Source organism: Ahaetulla prasina, chromosome 4, assembly GCF_028640845.1.
Source record: "Ahaetulla prasina isolate Xishuangbanna chromosome 4, ASM2864084v1, whole genome shotgun sequence".
NCBI lineage: Eukaryota > Metazoa > Chordata > Lepidosauria > Squamata > Colubridae > Ahaetulla > Ahaetulla prasina.
In genome coordinates, this window is record NC_080542.1 from 3,387,585 (window position 1) to 3,410,298 (window position 22,714).

Below are 22,714 nucleotides of genomic sequence, written 5' to 3' on the forward strand. Positions count from 1 at the left end.
AAAGATCTTTGCTTATCTGTGTCCATTTCCTGCTTCCATGAAACAATACATTCATTTATTACCGAGGGCTTGGCTTTTTCCGCAGCGATAAATCATCCATTGTTAAGAATTTTTTTTCTCTCTCTCTCTCTCCATAATTTGAATTTTGGCTGAGCGGAAGCGATAAAATCAACCCTCGTTGAGAATTATTTCTTCTCCTCCAGAATTTGAATTTTGGCTGAGAAGCAAAACCACCTTTCGACGCCAGGCTACAAATGGGCGTTGTTGTGTTGTTGTTTTTAACTTCCAGCCAAAAATCTCATTTCTCCCAGCTGTTCAGCTCTTGCATCATCAATGCAATGGCCTGCTTTTCTTTATCGCTTTCCATTATTCCTTAATCCTTGCGCAATGTTTATTTTACTGGGGTCATTCCGGCCAAGAGGAAGAAAAACAACGAGAAAGTGATACAGATTACAGATTAGCAGAGCTGGAAGGGACCTTGTAGGTCATCTAGTCTAACCCCCACCCACTGTCGCTCAAGCAGGAGACCCTACACCATTTCTGACCGATGGCAGTCCAGTGTCTTCTCAAAAACCTCCAGGGATGAAGCTCCCACAACTTCCAAAGGCAACTTCTGGTCCATGGATTGATTGTTCTCACCGTCAGAAAATTCCTCCTTATTTCCAGGTTGAATCTCTCCTTGGTCAGTTTCCATCCATTATTCCTTGCCTGGCCTTCAGGTGCTTTGCAAAATAGTTTCCTCCTCTCTGGGGCAGCCCCCCAAATATTGGAAGATGCTATCCTGTCTCTCCTGGTCCTTCTCTTCACTAAATTTAGCCATGCTCAGTTCCTGCAACCGTTCATCCTATGTTTTTAGCCTCCGGTCCCCTCATCATCCTGGTTATTCTTCTCTGCACTTTTTCTAGAGTCTCAACCTCTTTTTTATCGTGCGGTGACCAAAACTGGATGCAGGATTCCAGGTGTGGTCTTACTAAGGCTTTGTAGAGTGGTATTAGGACCTCCCTTGATCTTGATGGTATCCCTCTGTTAATGCAATTTAGGATTGCATTGGCTTTTTGGGCTGCCGCCGAACACTGCTGGCTCGTATTTAACTGGTTGTCCACTAAGACTCCAAGATCCCTCTCACGGTTACTGCTATTAAACCAAGTTTCACCCAATCTATATGTGTCCTTTTGTTTTTCCTTGCCTACGTAGTGTAAGTTAGTGGTAACTTACTACTAACTATTAGCTAACTAACTAACTAACTTGCCTGCAGAAGTTGTGAATGCTCCAACACTGGAAATTTTTAAGAAAATGTTGGATAACCACCTGACTGAGATGGTGTAGGGTTTCCTGCCTGGGCAGGGGGTTGGACTAGAAGGCCTCCAAGGTCCCTTCCAACTCTGTTTATGTTATGTTATGTTATGTTATGTATTGTATTGTATTGTATTATGTTATGTATTGTATTGCATTATATTATATTTATGTTATGTTATTGTATTGTATTGTATGTTATGTTATGTTATGTTATGTTATGTTATGTTATGTTATGTTATGTTATGTTATGTTATGTTATGTTATGTTATGTTATGTTATGTTATGTTATGTTATGTTATATTTATTATAATTATATAATTATATTATTATAATTAGTAGTAAATTAGTGTAAGTTACTACTAAGTTAGTAGTGTAATGTTTCTCCAGAAACACTACACTACTAACCAGAGCTTATAAAACATTTGCTAGACCAATTCTTGAATACAGCTCGCCTGTCTGGAACCCGCACCTCATTTCGGACATTAATACAATTGAGGGTGTCCAGAAATATTTTATAAGAAGAGTTCTCCACTCCTCTGAATACAACAAAATACCTTATGCCACCAGACTTGAAATCTTGGGTTTAGAAAACTTAGAACTCCGCCGCCTTCGACAGGACCTGTGTTTAACTCATAGAATCATCTATTGCAATGTCCTTCCTGTTGAAGACTACTTTTTTTATTTATTTATTTACATTTATACCCCGCCCTTCTCCGAAGACTCAGGGCGGCTTACAGTGTGTAAGGCAATAGTCTCATTCTATTTGTATATTTACAAAGTCAACTTATTGCCCCCTCAACAATCTGGGTCCTCATTTTACCTACCTTATAAAGGATGGAAGGCTGAGTCAACCTTGGACCTGGTGGGACTAGAACCTGCAGTAATTGCAGGCAGCTGTGTTTTAATAACAGGCTTCTTACAGCCTGAGCCACACCGCGGCTCAGCTTCAATCACAACAATACAAGAGCAAACAATAGATTTAAACTTAAATGTTAACCGCTTCAATCTTGATTGCAGAAAATATGACTTTTGTAACAGAGTTGTTAATGCTTGGAACACTACCTGACTCTGTGGTCTCTTCTCAAAATCCCCAAAGCTTTAACCAAAGACTGTCTACTATTGACCTCACCCCATTCCTAAGAGGTCTGTAAGGGGCGTGCATAAGAGCACAAATGTGCCTACCGTTCCTGTCCTATTGTTTCCTTTTGTTATATCCGATTAATATAGTTAATACATACTTATATATATATTTATATATTATATAGTTACTTTCATGCTTATGCTTATATATACTGTGGTGACAAAATAAATAAATAAAAAAGTGTTTCCTTTTCTCTACAGTGAATTTCGTTTTGTTAGATAGGGCCCAGGGTTCAAAGCAGAGGTGAAATCTGCACATGTGCGCCAAACACATGCTATGCGCACGCATGCAGTGCGCGCCACGCACCAAATGCGAGGTGCGTGCGCACATGTGCAGTACATGTTAAAAGGAGGCATGGGAAGGAAGGTAAGTAGAACAGTGCGCGGGGTGTGTGTGTGTGATCAGCTGTGGTGTGCTATCGTTAAGAGCCTTTTTAAAAACTTTTTTAAAAGCATTTTTTACTACAGGTTCTGGAGAACCGGTCGTAAAAAAAGGCCTAAAAAGTTTTTAAAAATGTTCCCACGATTGTGTGTCACTCAGTGGATCGTCAGTTTTTTTTTTTTTTTAACATTTGTAACTACCGGTTCGTGCGAACCGGACCGAACCGGTAGCATTTCACTCCTAGTTCAAAGCTGTCAGGGGACTGGAGGCTAAAACATACGATGAACGGTTGCAGGAACTGGGCATGGATAGTATGGGACTGGCTTCGTGATTTTTAAATTTTATAATTTTATATTTTTAGAGAGTTTAATTTTTAATAGGATATTGTTTTATATTTCAGCCTATATATAATGTTTTTTTAACTGTTGTTTTAATTGTATATTGTTCTATTTTATTATGGCTGTGAACCGCCCTGAGTCCTTCGGGAGAAGGGCGGTATAAAAATCTAATAAAAAATAATAAAAAATAATAAAAAGTCTAATGAAGAGAAGGACCAAGGGAGACAGGATAGCATCTTCCAATTTTTGGGGGGCTGCCCCAGAGAGGAGGGGGGTCAGGCTATTTTCCAAGGCCAGACAAGGAATAATGGATGGAAACTGAACAAGGAGAGATTCAGCCTGGAAATAAGGAGGAATTTTATGCCAGTGAGAACCATCAACCCATGGAACAGAAGTTGCCTTCAAGACGTTCTGGGAATCTCATCCCTGGAAGCTTTCAAGAAGACACTGGACTGCCATCTGTCAGAAATGGTTGTAGGTAATGCTTGGGCAGGGGGTTGGACTAGATGACCTACAAGGTCCCTTCCAGCTCTGTCAATCCTTAGATCATCCTTAGATCATCTGGATCTTCTAGGGTGTTGGCTATTCCTGCCAGCTTAGTATCATCTTCAAATTTGGTTAAGTTCCCCTTCTATGCCCTCATCTAAGTTGTTTATGAAGTTATGGAAGAGTCCTGGGTCTAAGACGGAAAACTCGTGGTACCCCACCGCTTACTTCCCTCCATGTGGACTACTCATTGAGTATGGTTTGTCAGCCAGATTGCTTTAAAATGCACACACACAAACACACACACAAAACCTTGAATGATGATAAATAAGCTGGTTCCAGATGCGAGAGGGGAAATAATGCACAGCTGTAAATAGTCCTCGACTTACGACTTTCCAACACATTTGGGACTGCCATTTGGTTGTAGGGTCTCTTGCCTGTGGGGTGGGGGGTTGGATTAGATGACCTACAAGGTCCCTTCCAACTCTTATTCATCTATCTAACAAGAAAGGTTGTACCGTGGGGGGATGGGTGGGGTGGGAAATTCAGGGTTTTGCTTAGCCCCGGGAAAGCTAGGGCTCCAGTGCGGTCGTATGTCGAGGACTATGTGCATTTGCCAAATCTCAATTCCGATTAATTTTAATAAGACTGGGCTGCAAATTTTTTTAAAAACACTTTCAAATGTTGTTGTTTTTTCTCGCAGTATAAGCTGGTCGGCACAATTGGTTTCTCTGGAAAAATTCTCCACCCAGTTCTGCAGAATTTGCTTTGAATCGCGACCTCTTCGTGACTACAGATTTAAAGATTTGAACCTCCCTTGCTAGACTAGAAGGGAATCGCAACAGTTGGAAGAAGGGACCTTGGAGGTCTTCTAGCCCAACCCCCCCTGTTCAGGCAGGAAAATTTACACACACACACACCCCTGCCCGTCAGACAAACGGTCGTCCAATCTCTTCTTCAAAACTCTTCCAGCGTTGGGAGCGTTGAACAATTATTCTGGCGCTAACACTTTGCAAAAAGAACTTCCCAAAAATGAAAGCAAATTCAAAACTCAGGGTTTGGTGGTTTGTTTGGTTGGTTTTTTTTTTTTTTTTGAAGAAGTGGGACATCGCGTCAACACAATTCCGCCCCGAAAAACATCCCGTCGACCCAAGAAATTCTCCGAGCTGAACAAAGAGGAACTATTTTGCAAAAAAGTTGGTTGAACGCCAACAGAAAGGGAGTTATGTTGGTTCAGGCCGATGACCTCTTTAAATGCAAGAACAAAAAGGCCTCTGAAAATATCTTTTTTTAAAAAAGGGGGACAAAAAATTGCCATACGCTTCTGGAAAGCTCAGCCACAGGACGGTAGGCAGTTCTCGACTTATAACTGTCCGTTTAGCGACCGCTCCGAGTTACAATGGTACTGAAACAAGGGACTGGGGAGCGGTACCTCGCCCTTATGACCGTCACGGTATCTCTACAGTCAAGAGGAATCAAGATTCCGGCATTTGTATTTACAATAGTAAATTGTTTATTTACGATAGTAAATTCGTTATTTACAATAATCCCAGGGTCACCTGATCACCGTTCATGATACCATCCCAGCGGGCTTTCGACAAGTCCGTAGGGGAAGCTGGATTCACTTAATGACCTTGTGATTCACTTAACAACCGCATGGATTTATTTTAACAAGCGTAGTCCCACACAAAAAAAGAAGAAGGTCATAAAATCAGGTGCAACTCGCTTAAGGACTGCAGTGCTTAATCATGGAACTTGTCTCCCAATTTGTGGTCATAACTCGAGGACTGCCGTCAGCTCTCTGAACAAACCAGGATTTTTTTCTATGTTTAAATATCTTAATTCGTTTACGGGAGGAAGAAAAAAAAACCATCAGAGGAGAACAATACTTGGATTTTGCTCTTGGGTTCGAATTGTGATTGTGAGAATTAACAGCCCGGAGAGATCGTAAAAGTTTTATCAGCAGTCAGAAATTCCACAAACTAAAAACTTTGGTTATGTTAGCAGGTTTTAAAATCAATGCAGGCAGTCCTCGAGTTACGACGGAAGTGCCAAGGTAAAAAAAAAAGTGCAACGAAAAGCAACTGAGATGATTAAAAGCCTGGAGACAAAAAAAATAAAAATAAAATGGAAGCATTGAGGTCATCTAATCCAACCGTCCAGATTTAACCAATTCACCAGACTTAACCAGTGGAACAGCTTGCCACTAGAAGTTGCGGGTGCTCTTAAAAACTGGAGGTTTTTAAGAAGAGACTGGACAGCCACTTGTCTGAAACAGTGCTCGAGCAGGGGGGGTTGGACTAGAAGACCTCTAAGGTCCCTTCCAACTCTATTCCGATTGATCGATTGATTGACCACAACTGAGCCAAAAATTTCTATCATGAAGCAAGACTATTCTTAAGTGAGTTTTGTCTCATTTTGCCACCTTTCTTGCCCCGGTTGTTAAGTGAATCGCTGCAGTCGTTCAAGTGAGTCACACGGTCGTTAAGCGAATCGGGCTTCCCTCATTGACTTTGCTTGTCAGACGGTCGCAAAAGGAGATCACGTGACCCCGGGGACACTACGACCGTCCTCCATACGAGTCAGCAGCCAAGTGACATGGCAACGGTCGTAAGTGTGAAACAGGCTCATCAGTCCTTTTATTCGGTGCTGTTCCAACGGTCACTAAATGAACGGTTGTAACTCGAGGACTATTTGAAAATCAGAAGATGAAAGATGTTAACCCAAAGGATAAAAAAGAAAAAAAAAAAGGAAATTGAGAGATTTAAAAAGAGCTGGAACAAAAACTACATTTCAACTGCAAACACCAGTTGTATATTATTTAGAAATAACTTTGTTAAGAAACGAAAGGAAACGAAGAGAGATGCCTTAATGCAGGGGAAATAAAATTTAACACAACTGGGGAGAATCGCACGGCCAAATTTGGGGCAACCCTTAACAAATGTTGTTGTGTTTTTTTTCATTTATATCCCACCCTTCTCCGAAGACTCAGGGCGGCTTACACTACGTTAGCAATAGTTTTCATCCTATTTGTATATTTATATACAAAGTCAACTTATTGCCCCCCCCAACAATCTGGGTCCTCATTTTACCTACCTTATAAAGGATGGAAGGCTGAGTCAACCTTGGGCCTGGTGGGACTAGAACCTGCAGTAATTGCAAGCAGCTGTGTTTAATAACAGATTGTCTTAGCAGTCTGAGCCACCAGAGGCCCTTGGTTTCACTTAACCAGTGGCTGGATTCGCATTATGTTGCTACCGGTTCGCCCCATGCGCACATGCTCGCTTCGTGCGCCTGTGTGCCCAGTTTGCACTGAACCACACAAACAGTGGGCTCGACGGCGGTCGTATGTCGAGGACTCCCCGTGCATTTCCTGAGCATCGCACCTTCAGGCGGCAGGATTCTCATTGGGCCAAAAAACCCCAGAAACCTTACTTACCTCGGGCTGAATTTGGCGTGAAAATTTGGCGAACCATCCAAGATCTCGGCATCCCTTTGAACTGCATTTTGGGGCAAATTGAAGGCAATTGAGGGCCATTCAATAAGAAGCCGACATTCCTAAAGAGATAAAAACATTCCCCCAGAGGGGGGGGAAAAATTGTTTTTTTCCAATGTTCAAATGTGCGGGGGTTGAAATTGCAAAAATATATTTATTGTTTTTCCCCCTCCGGCTTTCCTGACGAGTTCCCTTCTCTGCTAACCAGGGATGATCCAACTCAGGTTACTGGTGTAGAAGTCCAGCCATTCACACCCGTGTGGATTTTGAGTCTCTTTTTCCATTTATTTATTTTTTTGCGGGGGGGTGGGGTAGGAGGACTGGACAAGGATTTTCTGGGCTTCAGAATAAGCCGAGAGCCGGATTGAGGAAAGGACGATTAGTTGGGGTGTAAGGAACCCGAGTGCTAATCCTGCTTTAGGCACAAAAGGCAGCTGGGTGATTTCTGGGCCAGTCCTCTGACATTTTTTAGGGAAATAAAAGGCTGCTGAGAAACCGAACAGACTTGTCTACATCCCTCGCCAGGGGCCAACACTGACTTTAGGCACATATATATATATATATATATATATATATATATATATCTATATATATCTATATATATCTATATCTATATCTATATCTATATATATATATATATATCTGAGGTTTTTGCGGGTGTTTGTATGTAGGTCTTTGGTTATTCGGGTTTTCTCCCGCGTAAAATTGGAAGTGTCTTGGCGACGTTTCGACAAAGTCTCGTAAAAAGTTTCGTAAAAATACGAAAAATAAATAAATAAATAAATAAATAATAAAGTCTCATTCGTCATCTTCAGGCTTCAGCTTCGTGCTTCTACAATCACACATTGCTCCCAGAAGCAATGTGTGATTGCTTCTGGGATATATATATATGAGATCTCATATCAGATGCCTGAGTTTTGCAACATTTTATAACTCATATATCTGAGTTTTGCAACAATACGTGTAAATATTATATATATATATATATATATATATATATATATATATATATATATATATATATATATATATATATATATATATATATATATATATATATATATATAATATTTTGCAATATTATACACACACATATATCTGAGTTTTGCAATAATATATATGTGTATGTGTGTGTGTATCATATATCTTAGTTTTGCAACTATACACACACACACATATATATATATATATGAGTTTTGTAACATTTTATTACTCATATATCTGAATTTTGCAACAATATATATGTGTGTATCATATATCTAGTTTTGTAACATTATACACTCACACATATATATACACACAAATATATATTTTGCAACATTTTACACACACACACACATATATCTGAGTTTTGCAATATAATACACACACACACATATACTGTTTATATGAATATGAGATATATGAGATATATAGATAGATAGATAGATAGATATATACACATATATTATTTATATGCTTACACCGCAGTTTTAATCACTGCTCCAGCACTCAAAGCAGCGATAGAAAAACAATACAGACAGTGTTCGATTTAGCACTGAAAACAACGACTTAACGACCCTTGTTTCCCTCTCATGACCTTTGCCGACCTCCCCGGCGACACAGTCTTCAAAATTCAGACGCTTGGCCACCGTCTCATACTTACGACGGTCGCAGCGTCCCTGGGGTCACGCGATCCCCCCCCCCACTTTTAAGCGAACCTCTGGCCAAGGAGGACGCCGGGGTACACTTAACAACCGGGGAGGGGGGCCCAGCTGAACGATGGCAGGGAATTCGCTTCACGACGGCGGCCGGAGAGGTCGTAAAACGGGGCTGAACGGAAGTTTCACTGAGCGGCCTGCGTGCTGGGCTCAGTTGAGTGGTGGGGGGGGGATGTACATCGAGGACTACCTGTCAAGGCCACTCAGCGAAACCAAGTAAAGGAAGGGCAGCTGCCCCTGTTGAATTTCTGCCTGTCCCGCAACTCCACTTTACGAGGCCTCTTCTCCTGGTTCCCTTCTCCAAACTGAAAGTACTCCGAGTCCCAACGGATCAGCCTGCAAAAGGGAGGAGGAGGAGGAGGAGAAGAGTTACAAATCCCATGCGTCGGAGCTCCGGAGCAATTCAGGGGGTTCGCAATTTCACACACACACACACACACACCCAGAAACAGCCCGTTCTTTCTTCCCCAACCGCTTCTCCAACCTGGCGCCCCTTGCAAAGAAAGTTGCGCCTTCCCAACTACACACCGCCCACGGTGCCCAGGTGGGGCAAGGCTGGGCGATCCTACAGCGGGGAGGAGGAGGAGGAGGAGGAGGAAAGGCGGTGCCATAACCCACCCACACCTTCTCCCTCCCTGCGCGATCCTCGCAAAGCTAGGATCGGGCTGCGCGCAAGGAGAAAAGAAAAAAAACAACCCGTCTTGCCTGGTTCTTTTGCTCCGTTTCACCGGACGCAGATTCTCCCCCACCCCCGGACAGGAGGGTCCCCGAAAGCGGGCAAGCGATCCGGAGATGCGCCAGTTGCGATAAGCCCGCTGGATCTGCGGTTCTGGGCGGCCCCAGAGAGCCTCGGCACTCGGAGCTCCACCTGGGAAGGGCGGGCCGCCTCCGCCTCCGCCTCTCGCCGCCCCCCGGGCAACCCAGCCAGCCCGGAGTCCCTGCCCGGCCGAAAAGCAGCTGAGCGACCCATCCTGCCCGCCTACCCGCCCGCCCGCCCGCGCCCCGGGCAGCGCGATCCGGCAAAGGCGCAGCAGCAGCAGCAGCCAAGCGCGAGGGCGCACCTGGGAAGGAGGGGGGAGGGAGGGAGGGAGGGAGGGAGGAAGGCTGGGTGCCTCCGCCTCTTCCTCCTCTTCTATCCAAACCCCCCTGCCTTGTAGCACTGATGATGTTCCCTAGTTGGGTCATGAAACGTCTGCAAGGAAACCGCCCAGCTCAGAGAGTACCAAGAATCCCACAGTCTTCTCCTCCTCCTCCTCTTCTTCCTCCTCCTCCTCCTCCTCCTCTTCTTCCTCCTCCTCCTCCTCCTCCTCCTCTTCTTCTTCCTCCTCCTCCTCCTCCTCTTCTTCTTCTTCCTCCTCCTCCTCTTCTTCTTCCTCCTCCTCCTCCTCTTCTTCTTCCTCCTCCTCCTCCTCCTCTTCTTCTTCCTCCTCCTCCCCTTCTTCCTCCTCCTCCTCCTCCTCCCTCCTCCTCTTCTTCCTCCTCCTCCTCTCCTCCTCCTCCTCTTCTTTCTCCTCCTCCTCCTCCTCTTCTTCCTCCTCCTCCTCCTCCTCTTCTTCCTCCTCCTGCTCCTCCTCCTCTTCTTCCTCCTCCTCCTCCTCTTCTTCTTCCTCCTCCTCCTCTTCTTCTTCTTCCTCCTCCTCTTCTTCCTCCTCCTCCTCCTCCTCTTCTTCTTCCTCCTCCTCTTCTTCTTCTTCCTCCTCCTCCTCCTCCTCCTCCTCCTCCTCCTCCTCCTCCTCCTCCTCCTCCTCCTCCTCCTCCTCCTCCTCTCTGCAAACCCCACTCCCTTTTAGCACTGATTATATTACCTAGTTGGGTAATGAAATGTCTGCAAGAAAACCACTAAGCTCAGAGACCACCAAAGACCCCACAGTTCTCCACCTCCTCCTCCTCCTCCTCCTTCTCCTCCTCCTCTCCCTGTCTCCCCTTCTCCTCCTCTCTGCAACCCCCCCCCCTCCTTTCTAGCATTGATGATATTGCGTAGTTGGGGCATGAAACGTTTGCAAGAAAACCACCAAGTTCAGAGAGCACCAAGGACCTCACAGACCTCTTCTTCTTCTTCCCCTCCTCCTCCTCCTCCTCCCCACAAACCCCACTCCCTTCTCGCACTGATGATGTTACCTAGTTGGGTCGTGAAATGTCTGGAGGGAAACGACCAAGCTGAGAGAGCACCAAGTCCTCCCCCTCCTCTCCAACTCCATTTCCTTGAAGCGCTGACGATGTTCGCTAGTTCGGTGCTGACACGTCGGCAAGAAAAGCACCCAGCTCAGAGAGCACCATGGGCCCTACAGTCCTTTTCCTCCTCTTCCTTCCACTTCTTCAAGCGCTGAGGATGTTAGCCTAATTGGGTCATGAAATACCTGCAAGAAAACCACCAAGCTTAGAGAGCACCAAAAACTCCCCATCTTCTTCCTCCTCCTCCTCCTCCTCCTCTTCTCAAACACAGGAGGGTTTTACATTTAGGCAAGAAAAACCGAATGCACAGGTACAGAACAGCCGACACCTCAGGGGTGAAATGCTCCCGGTTCAGACCGGATCGCCCGATCCGGTAGCGATGGTGGCGGGTGGTTCGGAGAACCGGTAGCAAAAATCCCTGCCCCCCCCCACCATGCCCGGCTGAGCCGTGCGGTCATCAGAGGGTTTTTTTTTTGTTTTTTTTAACTTTTAAAAGTATTTTTTCTTTGGCCGAAAAAGTGCTTTTAAAAGTTTTTTTAAAAAAGGCTCTGATGATCATGCGGCTCAGCTGGGATCGTCAGAGGCTTTTAAAAGCGCTTTTTTTTAACAACCTCTTTGGCCGAAGAGGTTGTAAAAAAAAATGCTTTTAAAAGCCTCTGACGATCCCAGCTGAGCTGCCTGATCGTCAGAGGCTTTTAAAAGCATCTTTTTTTTTTGCAACCTGTTTGGCAGAAGAGGTTGTAGAAAAAAATGCTTTTAAAAGTAAAAAAAATAAAAAATTGGCCGTGCCCACCTGGTCACATTACCTCCCCCCACCAAGCCACGCCCACAGAACCGGTAGTAACAAATTTTACGTTTTCACCACTGCGACACCTTGGCTCAAGCGTCGTAATTGCGAGAGGGATCTCGCCCTGGAAATGTTTGGGCTTAGCGGTGGCTGTAAGTCGAGGACTCCCCCTATTTCACGACTGGCCTTTTTGAGGGCTCATGGGAAAATGTTGTATCCCCAGGCAGAAAATACCTTGTGGACCATTGTGATAAAAAGCGATTTGGGCGCGTGCCAAGACAGCTGCCGTTTCCGTCCTCAAACATTTACTGTTGGATAAATATGTACAAAAGACTGGAAAGACTTTAATCTCTTGACAATGTGTAACTGGTTTCCTTTTATCTGTTTTTTTGAAGTTGGCCGCTTAGCAGGTTTTATTCAGTTTTATTGGCGGCACGTGAAATACGCTATTGTCCTGCATGGCATTGATTGCATTTATTATTTAAAAGCAGATATTTATAACTCGGGGTTTAATTAATCACGGAGCTCGGCTTTATCTATTTATTATTATTTTCCAAGGCCGCGTATTATTTTACGTGAAAAAGAGAAAATACGACATTCGGAATTGGTCTAGCAATCTAAACGCGAGTGGGCCTCAACGTACATCCACAATTATTATTATTATTATTATTATTATTATTTATTCGATTTTTATACCGCCCTTCTCCCAAAGGACTCAGGGCGGTGTACAGCCAAAATAAAACAAGCAATACAATATACAATTAAAACCCAAATTAAAAAACTTATTACATCATTGGCCTAAGACTTTAAAACATATAAAACTAAAAACCCATTAAAATTCATAGGAAAAATTTAAAAACCCAATAAAAACCCAATAAAATTTAAGCCAGCCCCGCGCAAATAAATAGATGTGTTTTCAATTCGCGGCGAAAGGTCCGAAGGTCAGGTATTTGGCGTAAACCAGGGGGAAGTTCGTTCCAGAGGGTAGGAGAATTGAGTTCAACGTTCCTGTTTGCTAAGTGAGACAGCTGCTAAAGGATGAATTTTACTCCGATCTGCGACTTTTCTTTGCCGCGGTCGTTATGTGAGTCACGGGGTTGTTAAGTGAATCTGGTTCCCTCAAGGTCGCAAAATGGGGGGGTCACGTGACCCCAGGACACTGCTGCCACCGTCATAAATACGAGTCGGTTGCCGAGCGTCTGAATTTCGATCACGGGACAGGAATACTGTATTGGTTATAAGTGTGACAAACGTCGCAAGTCCCTTTTTTCGGCGGCGTAACTGTGAACGGTCACTAAATGAACTGCTGTTAAGTCGAGGGCTACCTGTAAGGAAACGTTCAATAACTACATAACAAATATAAAGTATAAAAATTAAAACACCGAAGGAATTTTAAACACAACTGGTTCGGGCCGGTTCGAGCCGGTTCGGACGAACCGGTAGTTAAATTGCTGGCTGGCTCCTCCCCTTCCAGGAGTCCCCCGCATGCCCCATTTTGGCCCCCAAGTAAGTGCAGGGAGGCCTCCTAGCCCCAAAACGGGGGCACAGGGGTGTGGTGCGCCCCCCCCCCGCTGCCTGTTTTCACTCCCAGGAGGCTTCAGTGAGGCCTAGGCCCAAGACGGGGTGCCGGGAGTGCGTGCGTGCCCCCCCCCCCGTTTTCGCTCCCAGTGGGATGCAGGAGGCTGAGTGCTCCCTGTCACACCCACCCAGATGGTCATTTAGGGCCGAGAACTGGTTGTTAAATTATTGGAACAAATAATTACTGGCAAAGTTCTTGGAGTTTTCATATCAAATGACCTAAATGCCAAAGCCCACTGCAACTACTTAGCAAAAAAGGCTCTAAGAGTTGTAAACCTAATTTTACGCAGCTTCTTTTCCAAAAACTCTACACTACTAACTAGAGCATACAAAACATTTGCCAGACCTATTCTTGAATACAGCTCATCCGTCTGGAACCCATACCACATCTCTGACATAAATACAATCGAACGCGTCCAGAAATATTTTACTAGAAGAGTTCTTCGCTCCTCCGAAAACAACAAAATACCTTATACCACCAGGCTTGAAATCCTGGGATTAGAAAACTTACAACTCTGCCGACTTCGACATGACCTGTGTTTAACACACAGAATCATCTATTGCAATGTCCTTCCTGTTAAAGACTACTTCAGCTTCAATCGCAATAATACAAGAACAAACAATAGATTCAAACTTAATGTCAACCGCTTCAAACTTGATTGCAGAAAATATGACTTCTGTAACAGAGTTGTTAATGCTTGGAACTCCTTACCTGACTCCATAGTCTCTACTCAAAATCCCAAAATCTTCAACCAAAAACTGTCTACTATTGACCTCACCCCATTCCTAAGAGGACTATAAGGGGCGTGTGTAAGAGCACAAAAGTGCCTACCGTTCCTGTCCTATTGTTCCCTTCATTATATCAAATTAACATAGCTGTTGCATACTTTTACTTATATATATATTTTTTCTTTTATGATGTGTTGTTTTTTTTATTTATGATGATGTTTGTGTATACTGTTGTGACAAAATGAAATATTAAAAAAAAAAGAAGAGAAACATCTTCCGAGAAAAGCCAGAAAGTCCAGTTGACTCTCGAAATAAAAAAGTTGGGGAAAAAAACCTCCATAGACTTCCAGGGATGAAGCTCGCACGACGTGTGAAGGCAACGTCTCTTCCATCGGTGGACGGAAAGTTCGCTTGAAGGCCATCAACCTTGACCTTCGATGCCAACCTGGAACGGAGGGATAGGATGAGCAAGCAGGAGGTTTCGTGGCTCCCTCCCCCCCAAAAAGCAAGTTGACCTTAGGAAAAATAATTGGACTGATCCTGGTTTGACCTCTGATGACCATCTCGCCATCTCCCAAGCCTTCTCCTCCAGCCCTCACCCCCCCCCCCGGAACATCTCGGAAACTTGCAGAAGGAAGAAGAGGTTTTATTTAGCCCGAAGATGCTGAAGCCGCAGCCGAGGGAGGAAGAAGTGAAACTGGATGTTGGAAAATACTTTCACTGCAGAAGATGACCTTCCTGGGGAGGAAGTCCCTTGGCTTTCGGGTCGCACGTCCAATTTCTCCTTTCTTGGAAAGGTGGGAAGAATCGGCTTCAAGAGCTCCGAGGGTGCTACGGACTCTGGAACAGGAGATGTCCAAACCTTGGCAACGTTAAGACTTGTGGACTTCAATTTCCAGAATTGCCCAGCCAGCTGCTCCATCTCCTTTTCTTCTTCCTCCTCCTCCTCTTTCTTGTCTTCTTCTTCTTCTTCTTCTTCTTCTTCTTCTTCTTCTTCTTCTTCTTCTTCTTCTTCTTCTTCTTCTTCTTCTTCTTCTCCTTCTCCTTCTCCTTCTCCTTCTCCTCCGCCACCTCCTCTGCCTTCTTTTCCGCCTTCTCCTCATTCTTGTCTACTTCTACTTCTACTCCTCCTCCTCCTCCTCCTCCTCCTCTTCCCCTTCCCCCTCTCTGTCTCCTCTTCTCCTTCTCCTTGCAAAAAGACACTACAACCGTCATAAATAGGAGTTACTTGCCAAGCGTCTGAATTTTGATCACGTGGCCAGGGAGCCACGGGGGTGACTGCAATGGTCGTATGTGTGAAAAATGGGCCTCTGTTCCTTTTTTCCGTGCCGTTGTAGCTTCCAGCGGTCACTAAATGGACGGTTGTAAGTCGAGGACTGCTTGAAAAAGGCAATCACATGACCCCGGGGACGCTACCCCCGTTGTACATCCGGTTGCCAAAGCATCTGGATTGCGATCTGCGGTCATAAGTGTGACGCAGGTCAAAAGTATGACCTTTGCGGTGGTCATAAGTGTGAGGTCCCTTTCCAGAGTGCCTTCGTAATTCCAAATGGTCATTAAACACATCATCGCAAGTTGAGGACTGCCTCTACTGGCTTTGCTTTTCGGTGGGGATCTGTGTGGTAATGGTCGTAAGTGTGAGGACCGTAAATCCCTTTCCAGAGCACTGTCGTAATTCCAAATGGCCCTTAAACGCATTGTTGTAGAATAGAATTTTTATTGGCCAAGTGTGATTGGACACACAAGGAATTTGTCTTGGTGCATATGCTCTCAGTGTACATAAAAGAAAAGATACGTTCATCAAGGTACAACATTTACAACACAATTGATGATCAATATATCAATATAAATCATAAGGATTGCCAGCAACAAGTTATAGTCATACAGTCATAAGTGGAAAGAGATTGGTGATGGGAACTATGAAACGATTAATAGTAGTGCAGATTCAGTAAATAGTCTGACAGTGTTGAGGGAATTATTTGTTTAGCAGAGTAATGGCCTTCGAGAAAAAACTGTTCTTGTGTCTAGTTGTTCTGGTGTGCAGTGCTCTATAGCGTCGTTTTGAGGGTAGGAGTTGAAACAGTTTATGTCCAGGATGCGAGGGATCTGCAAATATTTTCACGGCCCTCTTCTTGATTCGTGCAGTATACAGGTCCTCAATGGAAGGCAAGTTGGTAGCAATTATTTTTTCTGCAGTTCTAATTATCCTCTGAAGTCTGTGTTTTTCTTGTTGGGTTGCAGAACCGAACCAGACAGTTATAGAGGTGCAAATGACAGACTCAATAATTCCTCTGTAGAATTGGATCAGCAGCTCCTTGGGCAGTTTGAGCTTACTGAGTTGGCGCAGAAAGAACATTCTTTGTTGTCCTTTTTTAATGATGTTTTTGATGTTAGCTGTCCATTTGAGATCTTGCGATATGATAGAACCCAGAAATTTGAAGGTTTCTACTGTTGATACTGTGTTGTCAAGTATTGTGAGAGGTGGAAGTATGGAGGGGTTTTTCCTAAAGTCTACCACCATTTCTATGGTTTTGAGTGTGTTCAGTTCCAGATTGAGGACTGCCCGTACTGGCTCCAACTCACCTTGAACTGCAAACTAGGTGGCCCCAAAAAATTCGATAATAATAAAAACAATAATAATAATCGTCGCCATGCCTCCGTTCGGTTCCCAGCTGAGAAGAAATTTGGCAAGCGTCCCACTTTAATTCAGATTTCCATCTGGAGTCTCACCCGTTTTGGCAGCTGCGATCCGCCAAGAAAACTTCCGGCTTTCGAAAGTGAGATGGCACATTCCCAACCCCATCATCCACCGCCAGCCTGAGTTTTCGCTACGCTGCCCCGGAGAAGGGAGGCAGGGTGGGACGCCGGAGTCCAAGATACTCCGAAAATACAAGGAGTTTTTGGCTTACGACCGCAATGGCGTCCCCAAATTTGTGTTGCTAAACCAGACCGTTGCTCGGTGAATTTTGCGACCTCTCTTTGCCTCAGTCGTTAAGCGAATCCCTGCACTTAAGAGAAATGAAACCCACTCCCCATGATTTTGCTCGTCGGAAGGTTGCACACATACACACACACAAATACACACACCATCAGGGCGCTGTGAGTGTCCTAAATGCATGCCGGGGGCCAATATTCCCGATTTCAATCACCCGCTATCGTTACAACCAGAGGTGGTATTCAGGAACCAGTTCGAACCGGTTCAGGCGAACTGATAGCGGAATTTTTTTTTTTTAATTCAAAACGTTTTACAAAAAAAAAATTCTTTTTCCCCCTTCCCTCCCCAACCCCCCTCCCTTCACTAATCCCTCCCCCCTCCCCCCTGACTTCCCGGATGAAGCACAAGATATAGATAAAAATAAAACAAACATATGCTAAGAAGATTTTCCCCCAAAACTATTATACCAATTTTCCCTCTCTAGCTCTGACTTCCTCCTAACACAACCAAAATCCTTCAAGAAAAATAAAAATAAAAAAATTAACAATTAAGAATAACAAAATATGTAAATCAATAAAACAAATTAATCCTAAAGTATTTAAAACCAACTAAAACATAAAAATCCAATCCAATTCAAAGAATATCTCCCTTATAGCTTCTATAACCATATAATTTTTCCCCCAGGTCTTTCTTACATAAACTCTCAAAATTATTCTATTCAAAATACAATACAACACATTATAAAATTTCAATACCAAGAATTACAGTAGCTATTCAAATTTAGTCCATCCTCGTCAAAATCCAGTATAAATCCAAATACCTAGTCTTTTATAATAGATACAAAACATATAATCAACCCATTTCTTCCAGATCTTCCTCACTTGTCTTTCAGGGACAGTAATATTTTTGTCTGTTAATAATTCATAGCGGAAATTTTGAGTAGTTCGGAGAACCGGCAAATACTACCTCCGGCTGGCCCCGCCCCCGGCTGCCTGCTCATTGCTTGCTGTGTTTGCCCGCTTGCCGCTCGCCCCTTCCCGCCCCGCTTGGGTTGACCAAGTAGTTTCTGTGGTTTGCCTGCCTTTCCACACGGTGCCTGCAGCCCAATTGATCATACCCTGATCTGCCTGGTTGCGGCCTAGCTAGCTGCCCCACCCAACTGTCCCTGCCTGCCTTCCCTACTCTCTTCCCCGTAGCCTGCGGCCCCGTCATGCTTCCCTGCCTTCCTTGTGGCTTTCCCAGCGCTCCCTGCGGTCTTCCCGGCGCTCGTAAGTGTGGAAAAACGGCCATCAGTCTCACTTTTTCCCCCCATGCCGCTGTTGCTTTAAACGGTCATTAAGCAAACCGTTGCAAGTCAAGGGCTGCTTGTAAATTTCTCCTGGTTCGGAGAAGGTAGATCGGTGACCATGCCACGCTGGCCAAGACCCCAGAAGACCAGCTCAGGATCCAAAAAGATCTCGATCGGCTGGGAACAATGGGCCCTATCCCCCCAAAATGAAATTTAACGCGGGGAGGGGAAAAAAAGCAAAGCTTTACATTTAGGATTAAAAATAAATCAAAGGTGTAAGTAGAGATTAGGCGAAGCTTGGCTCGAAAACAGGAACGGCGAGATGGACTTTGGCGTCCCAGTGGACGATCACTTAAATATGAGCTGGCGGTGTGCGGCAGCAACCAAAAAAGCGAATACAATTCTCGGTTGTGTAAACAGAGGCAGAGAATCAAAATTACGGGAAGGATTAGTACTGCTTTGTAAAGCCTTAGTAAGGCCACACTTGGAATCCTGCAACGAATTTTGGTCCCCACGTTACAAAAAAGATGTTGAGGTTGCTGCTAAAAAAGCCAACACAGTTCTGGGCTGCATAAACAGAGGGATAGAATCAAGATCACGTGAAGTGTTAGTGCCACTTTATAAGGCCTCGGTAAGGCCACACGTGGAATATTGCATCCAGTTTTGGTCGCCACGATGTAAAAAGGATGTTGAGACTCTAGAAAGAGTGCAGAGAAGAGCAACCAAGATGATTAGGGGACTGGAGGCTAAAACATATGAAGAACGGTTGCAGGAACTGGGTATGTCTAGTTTAATGAAAAGAAGGACTAGGGGAGACATGATAGCAGTCTTCCAATATCTGAGGGGTTGCCACAAAGAAGAGGAAGTCAAACTATTCTCCAAAGCACCTGAGGGTAGAACAAGAAGCAATGGGTGGAAACTGATCAAGGAAAGAAGCAACTTAGAACTAAGGAGAAATTTCCTGACAGTTAGAACAATTAATCAGTGGAACGACTTGCCTGCAGAAGTTGTGAATGCTCCAACTTCTTAAATGTTCCATTTAAGAAAATGTTGGATAACCATCTGACTGAGATGATGTAGGGTTTCCTGCCTGGGCAGGGGGTTGGACTAGAAGGCCTCCAAGGTCCCTTCCAACTCTGTTGTTGTTGTTGTTGTTGTTGTTGTTATTATTATTATTATTTTTGGAACAAGTGCAGAGAAGAGCAACTAGGATGATCAAAGGCCCGGAGATTAAAACATACGAAGAACGGTGGCAGGAATTGGCTTTGGCCAGTCTAGATAAAAGAAGAATTAGGGGTGACATGATAGCAGAGTTCCGGTATTTGAAGGGCTGCCACAAAGAAGAGGGGGTGGGGTGTCAAATTATTTTCCAAAGCCCCTGAAGGCAGGAGAAGAAGCAATGGATGGAAACTCATCGAAGAGAGAAACAATCTGGAACTAAGGAGAAACGTCCTAACGGTGAAAACAATTCACCAGTAGAACAGCTTGCCACCAGAAGTTGTGGGTGCTGCTTCGTCACTGGATGGAGTTTTTAAGAAGAGACTGGGCGGCTATTTGTCTGAAAGGGACTAAGGTCTCCTGCATGAGCAGGGGGTTGGACTAGAAGACCTCCAAGGTCCCTTCCAACTCTGTGATTCTGTTAGTCTAATAAAGAAAAAGGACATGATAGCAGCCTTCCAATATTTGAGGGGCTGCCCCAAAGAAGAGGGGGGGGGGTCCACCTATTCTCCAAAGCACCTGAAAGGCAGGACAAGAAGCAACGGATGGAAACTCATGAAGGAGAGAAGTAACCTGGAATGAAGGAGGCATTTCCGAAAAATTAACCAGTGGAACGGCTTGCCACCAGAAGTTGTGATTGCTCCAACACTGGAGGTTTTGAAGGACAGTCACTTGTCCGAAATGGTATATAGGTTCTCCTGCTTGAGCGGAGGGCTGGACTAGAAGACCTCCAAGGTCCCCTTCCCAGCTGGATTCTATTCCTCTGTCACACTAGCCGCGGAGCAGTAGTGGGTTTCACTTACCTTCGCTACGGTTTGCGCAGAGCATGATGACATCCGGGCGGGTGGGCAGAGCCTCCTGCCACTTCCTCTACCGGTTCACCCAAACCGGGGTGAACCCCACTACTGTCACAAAGCCTCCGTAGTCAGGGGCAGTCTCTCTGAACCCAGGCACATACGATCAGCCCAGCTTTCTGTTGAACAATGCGAGGCATCCCGCAACTTCTCCTTGGGCAAAAACAACACCACAGACACAAACACACACCCCGTTGCCCAAGAGAATGTTGTCATCCCTTCCTTGTTCAATACGCAACTTCGCAACCCTCTTTTCTTGTCAAGAAAGGAATAGGGAGGAACTGAGGATGGCCGGAAGAGATCGTTGAAACTGATAGCGCTCGCCAGTTGCAGCTTGCACGGTTTTCCTTTGAAACCCAGGTTTCGCTTCGGAGCCTGGGCCAATGGGTTGTGTCTGCGCACACAACGCAACCGAGAAGTCTGGGGAGATTTTCCAGTTTGCAAATGTTTTTATTGGTGGGCCAAACTATAAAATGCAGAGGGAAATAAAAAGCCTTGAAAAACTAGGGTGAGTGGGGAAAGAAGGGAAGAAAAGAAAATGAGGAATAGCTTAGGGAGAAAGAAGGGAAAAAAGCACTCCTTTTGGCACATCATCCTCAACTTACAACGGTTCGTTTAGTGACCGTTCGAAGTTACAATGGTACGGGGAAAAAGGGACTTACGAACGGTTTTTTTTTTCACAGTTATGACCTTTCTAGCATCCCCGGGGTTCAAAATCCAGACGCTTGGCAACCGGTTCATATTTATGACGGTTTGCAGCATCCCGGGGGGGGGGAGCAGTCACGTGATCTCCTTTTGCGACCTTCTGACAAGCAAAGTCAGAACGGGGACTGCTGGATTCACTTAATGACCGGGTTACAAAACTGAACCGCCGCCGCAATTCGCTGAACCACTGAATCGCTCTGTCGTGTCCCACTCCTCCGCTGACGGCCGGGTCGGGGAAGTCCGTATCAGGCGTGTCTCTGCAGCTCTGCCAAAGTCCTATCAGAGTTCTCAAGGCAGGCAGGAGACCAGGAAGTGACTTCAGCAATCCAAGTTAGATTTTGCCTGACTCAGAGAATGCCAGAAAGCAGATCCTTTATATAGGCCATGGGGTGTGGCTCCATGACTCAGCACTTATCCAGGCCTGCCCCTCCCTTCCTTTTGCTGACGTCGCCTCTCTACTCTCCAGCGAGGATCTCTCCAGCCTCCAGCTGTTGGTAATCTTAGCTCATGACTGGCTTCACATTCTTCAGGCTCACATGCTGTGGGGGAGGGGTTTAGTTGCTCCGTTTGCCTGGGCATGGTGCCAGGACTGGGGGCTGAAGGCACGTCAGGCCCTTCGTCTTGCTCGGCCTGTCTGGGCATGGTGCCAGGGCTGGGGGCTGGAGGCATTCCAGGACATTCTTCCGAACTATCAGCGTCCGGCAGGAGATAAGAGGGGCCTGGCTGTGGCAGGGGGAGCGAGTGAGACACAACACGCTCATAAAACGAGGCCAAACTCACTGAACATGTGTCCCCACTCAATGACAGAACGTTGGGGTGCTCGATTATGGTCGTAAGATGAGGAAGGCCTGTACAACCTGAATGTTTTACTTTTACACAATAATATACACTAGCCCAGGGGTGGGTTTCGCTTACTTTTACCACCGGTTCGCCGCTCGTGCGCACGCTTGCTTCGCACGCACGTGCCCCATCTGCGCGTACACCCGGCTTTCTGTGCATGCACTTTGCTCACTCCCGCACCTTCCGTGCATGCACCCGCCCTCTAAAACAGGGGTCCCCAACCTTTTGGACCTCAGGGACCACTAAATTCATAATTTTAAAATCCCGCGGACCACTAATATGATCTACCTAATGACTGGCTAGGCGGGCATTGCAAGGTGGTCATGTGACTGGGTGGGTGTGGCCAACTCACTGTCACTCACGTCGAGGGGCACCTTGCCAGCCTCTACTCGCCACTCCTTGCCTGCTCGCCCGGGCTCCTTAGGGCCCCAACGGGAAGCAGTTGCTGGAGCTAAGCGGTCGCCACGAGAAAGAGTTGGCAAAACAGCTCAGTTCAAATTGGATTTGACTGAGAAGGAGGCTCAGCAGAAGCACCTCACTGAGAACTAGGAGCACAGGCTTTCTAAGCAGAGGGAAGACCTGCGGGAGTGCAAGGCCAGGTAGCGGCGCCTGGAGGCTCAGCGGGCTGAGATGGTCAGCCAGTTCCAGGCCATGAGGCAGTCCCACTGGAACAAGGCCCTCCGGCTCTTCGCCACCAGCATCACTTCCCTCCAGCCTTCGTCCAAAGCCCCACACCAGGAGGTTGAAGTAGACCCAGAGTTGGAATTTCT

The 22,714-nt window shown here is 45.4% G+C and overlaps 1 protein-coding gene across 1 annotated transcript in view; it reads right to left on the reverse strand.

The window, feature by feature from the left end:
* LOC131196700 (polyunsaturated fatty acid lipoxygenase ALOX15B-like) overlaps positions 1-20,549 on the reverse strand; it is a 63,067-nt gene extending 42,518 nt beyond the window's left edge. Inside the window, exons 1-4 of the mRNA XM_058179836.1 lie at positions 20,349-20,549; positions 10,957-11,195; positions 9,029-9,174; positions 7,082-7,200 (exon numbers count right to left, since the gene is read on the reverse strand). Of these exons, the coding sequence (XP_058035819.1) occupies positions 7,082-7,148 (67 nt within the window). The 5' untranslated portion in view covers positions 7,149-7,200; positions 9,029-9,174; positions 10,957-11,195; positions 20,349-20,549. The remainder of the gene's footprint in view (positions 1-7,081; positions 7,201-9,028; positions 9,175-10,956; positions 11,196-20,348) is intronic.
* Positions 20,550-22,714: the final 2,165 nt, after the last annotated feature.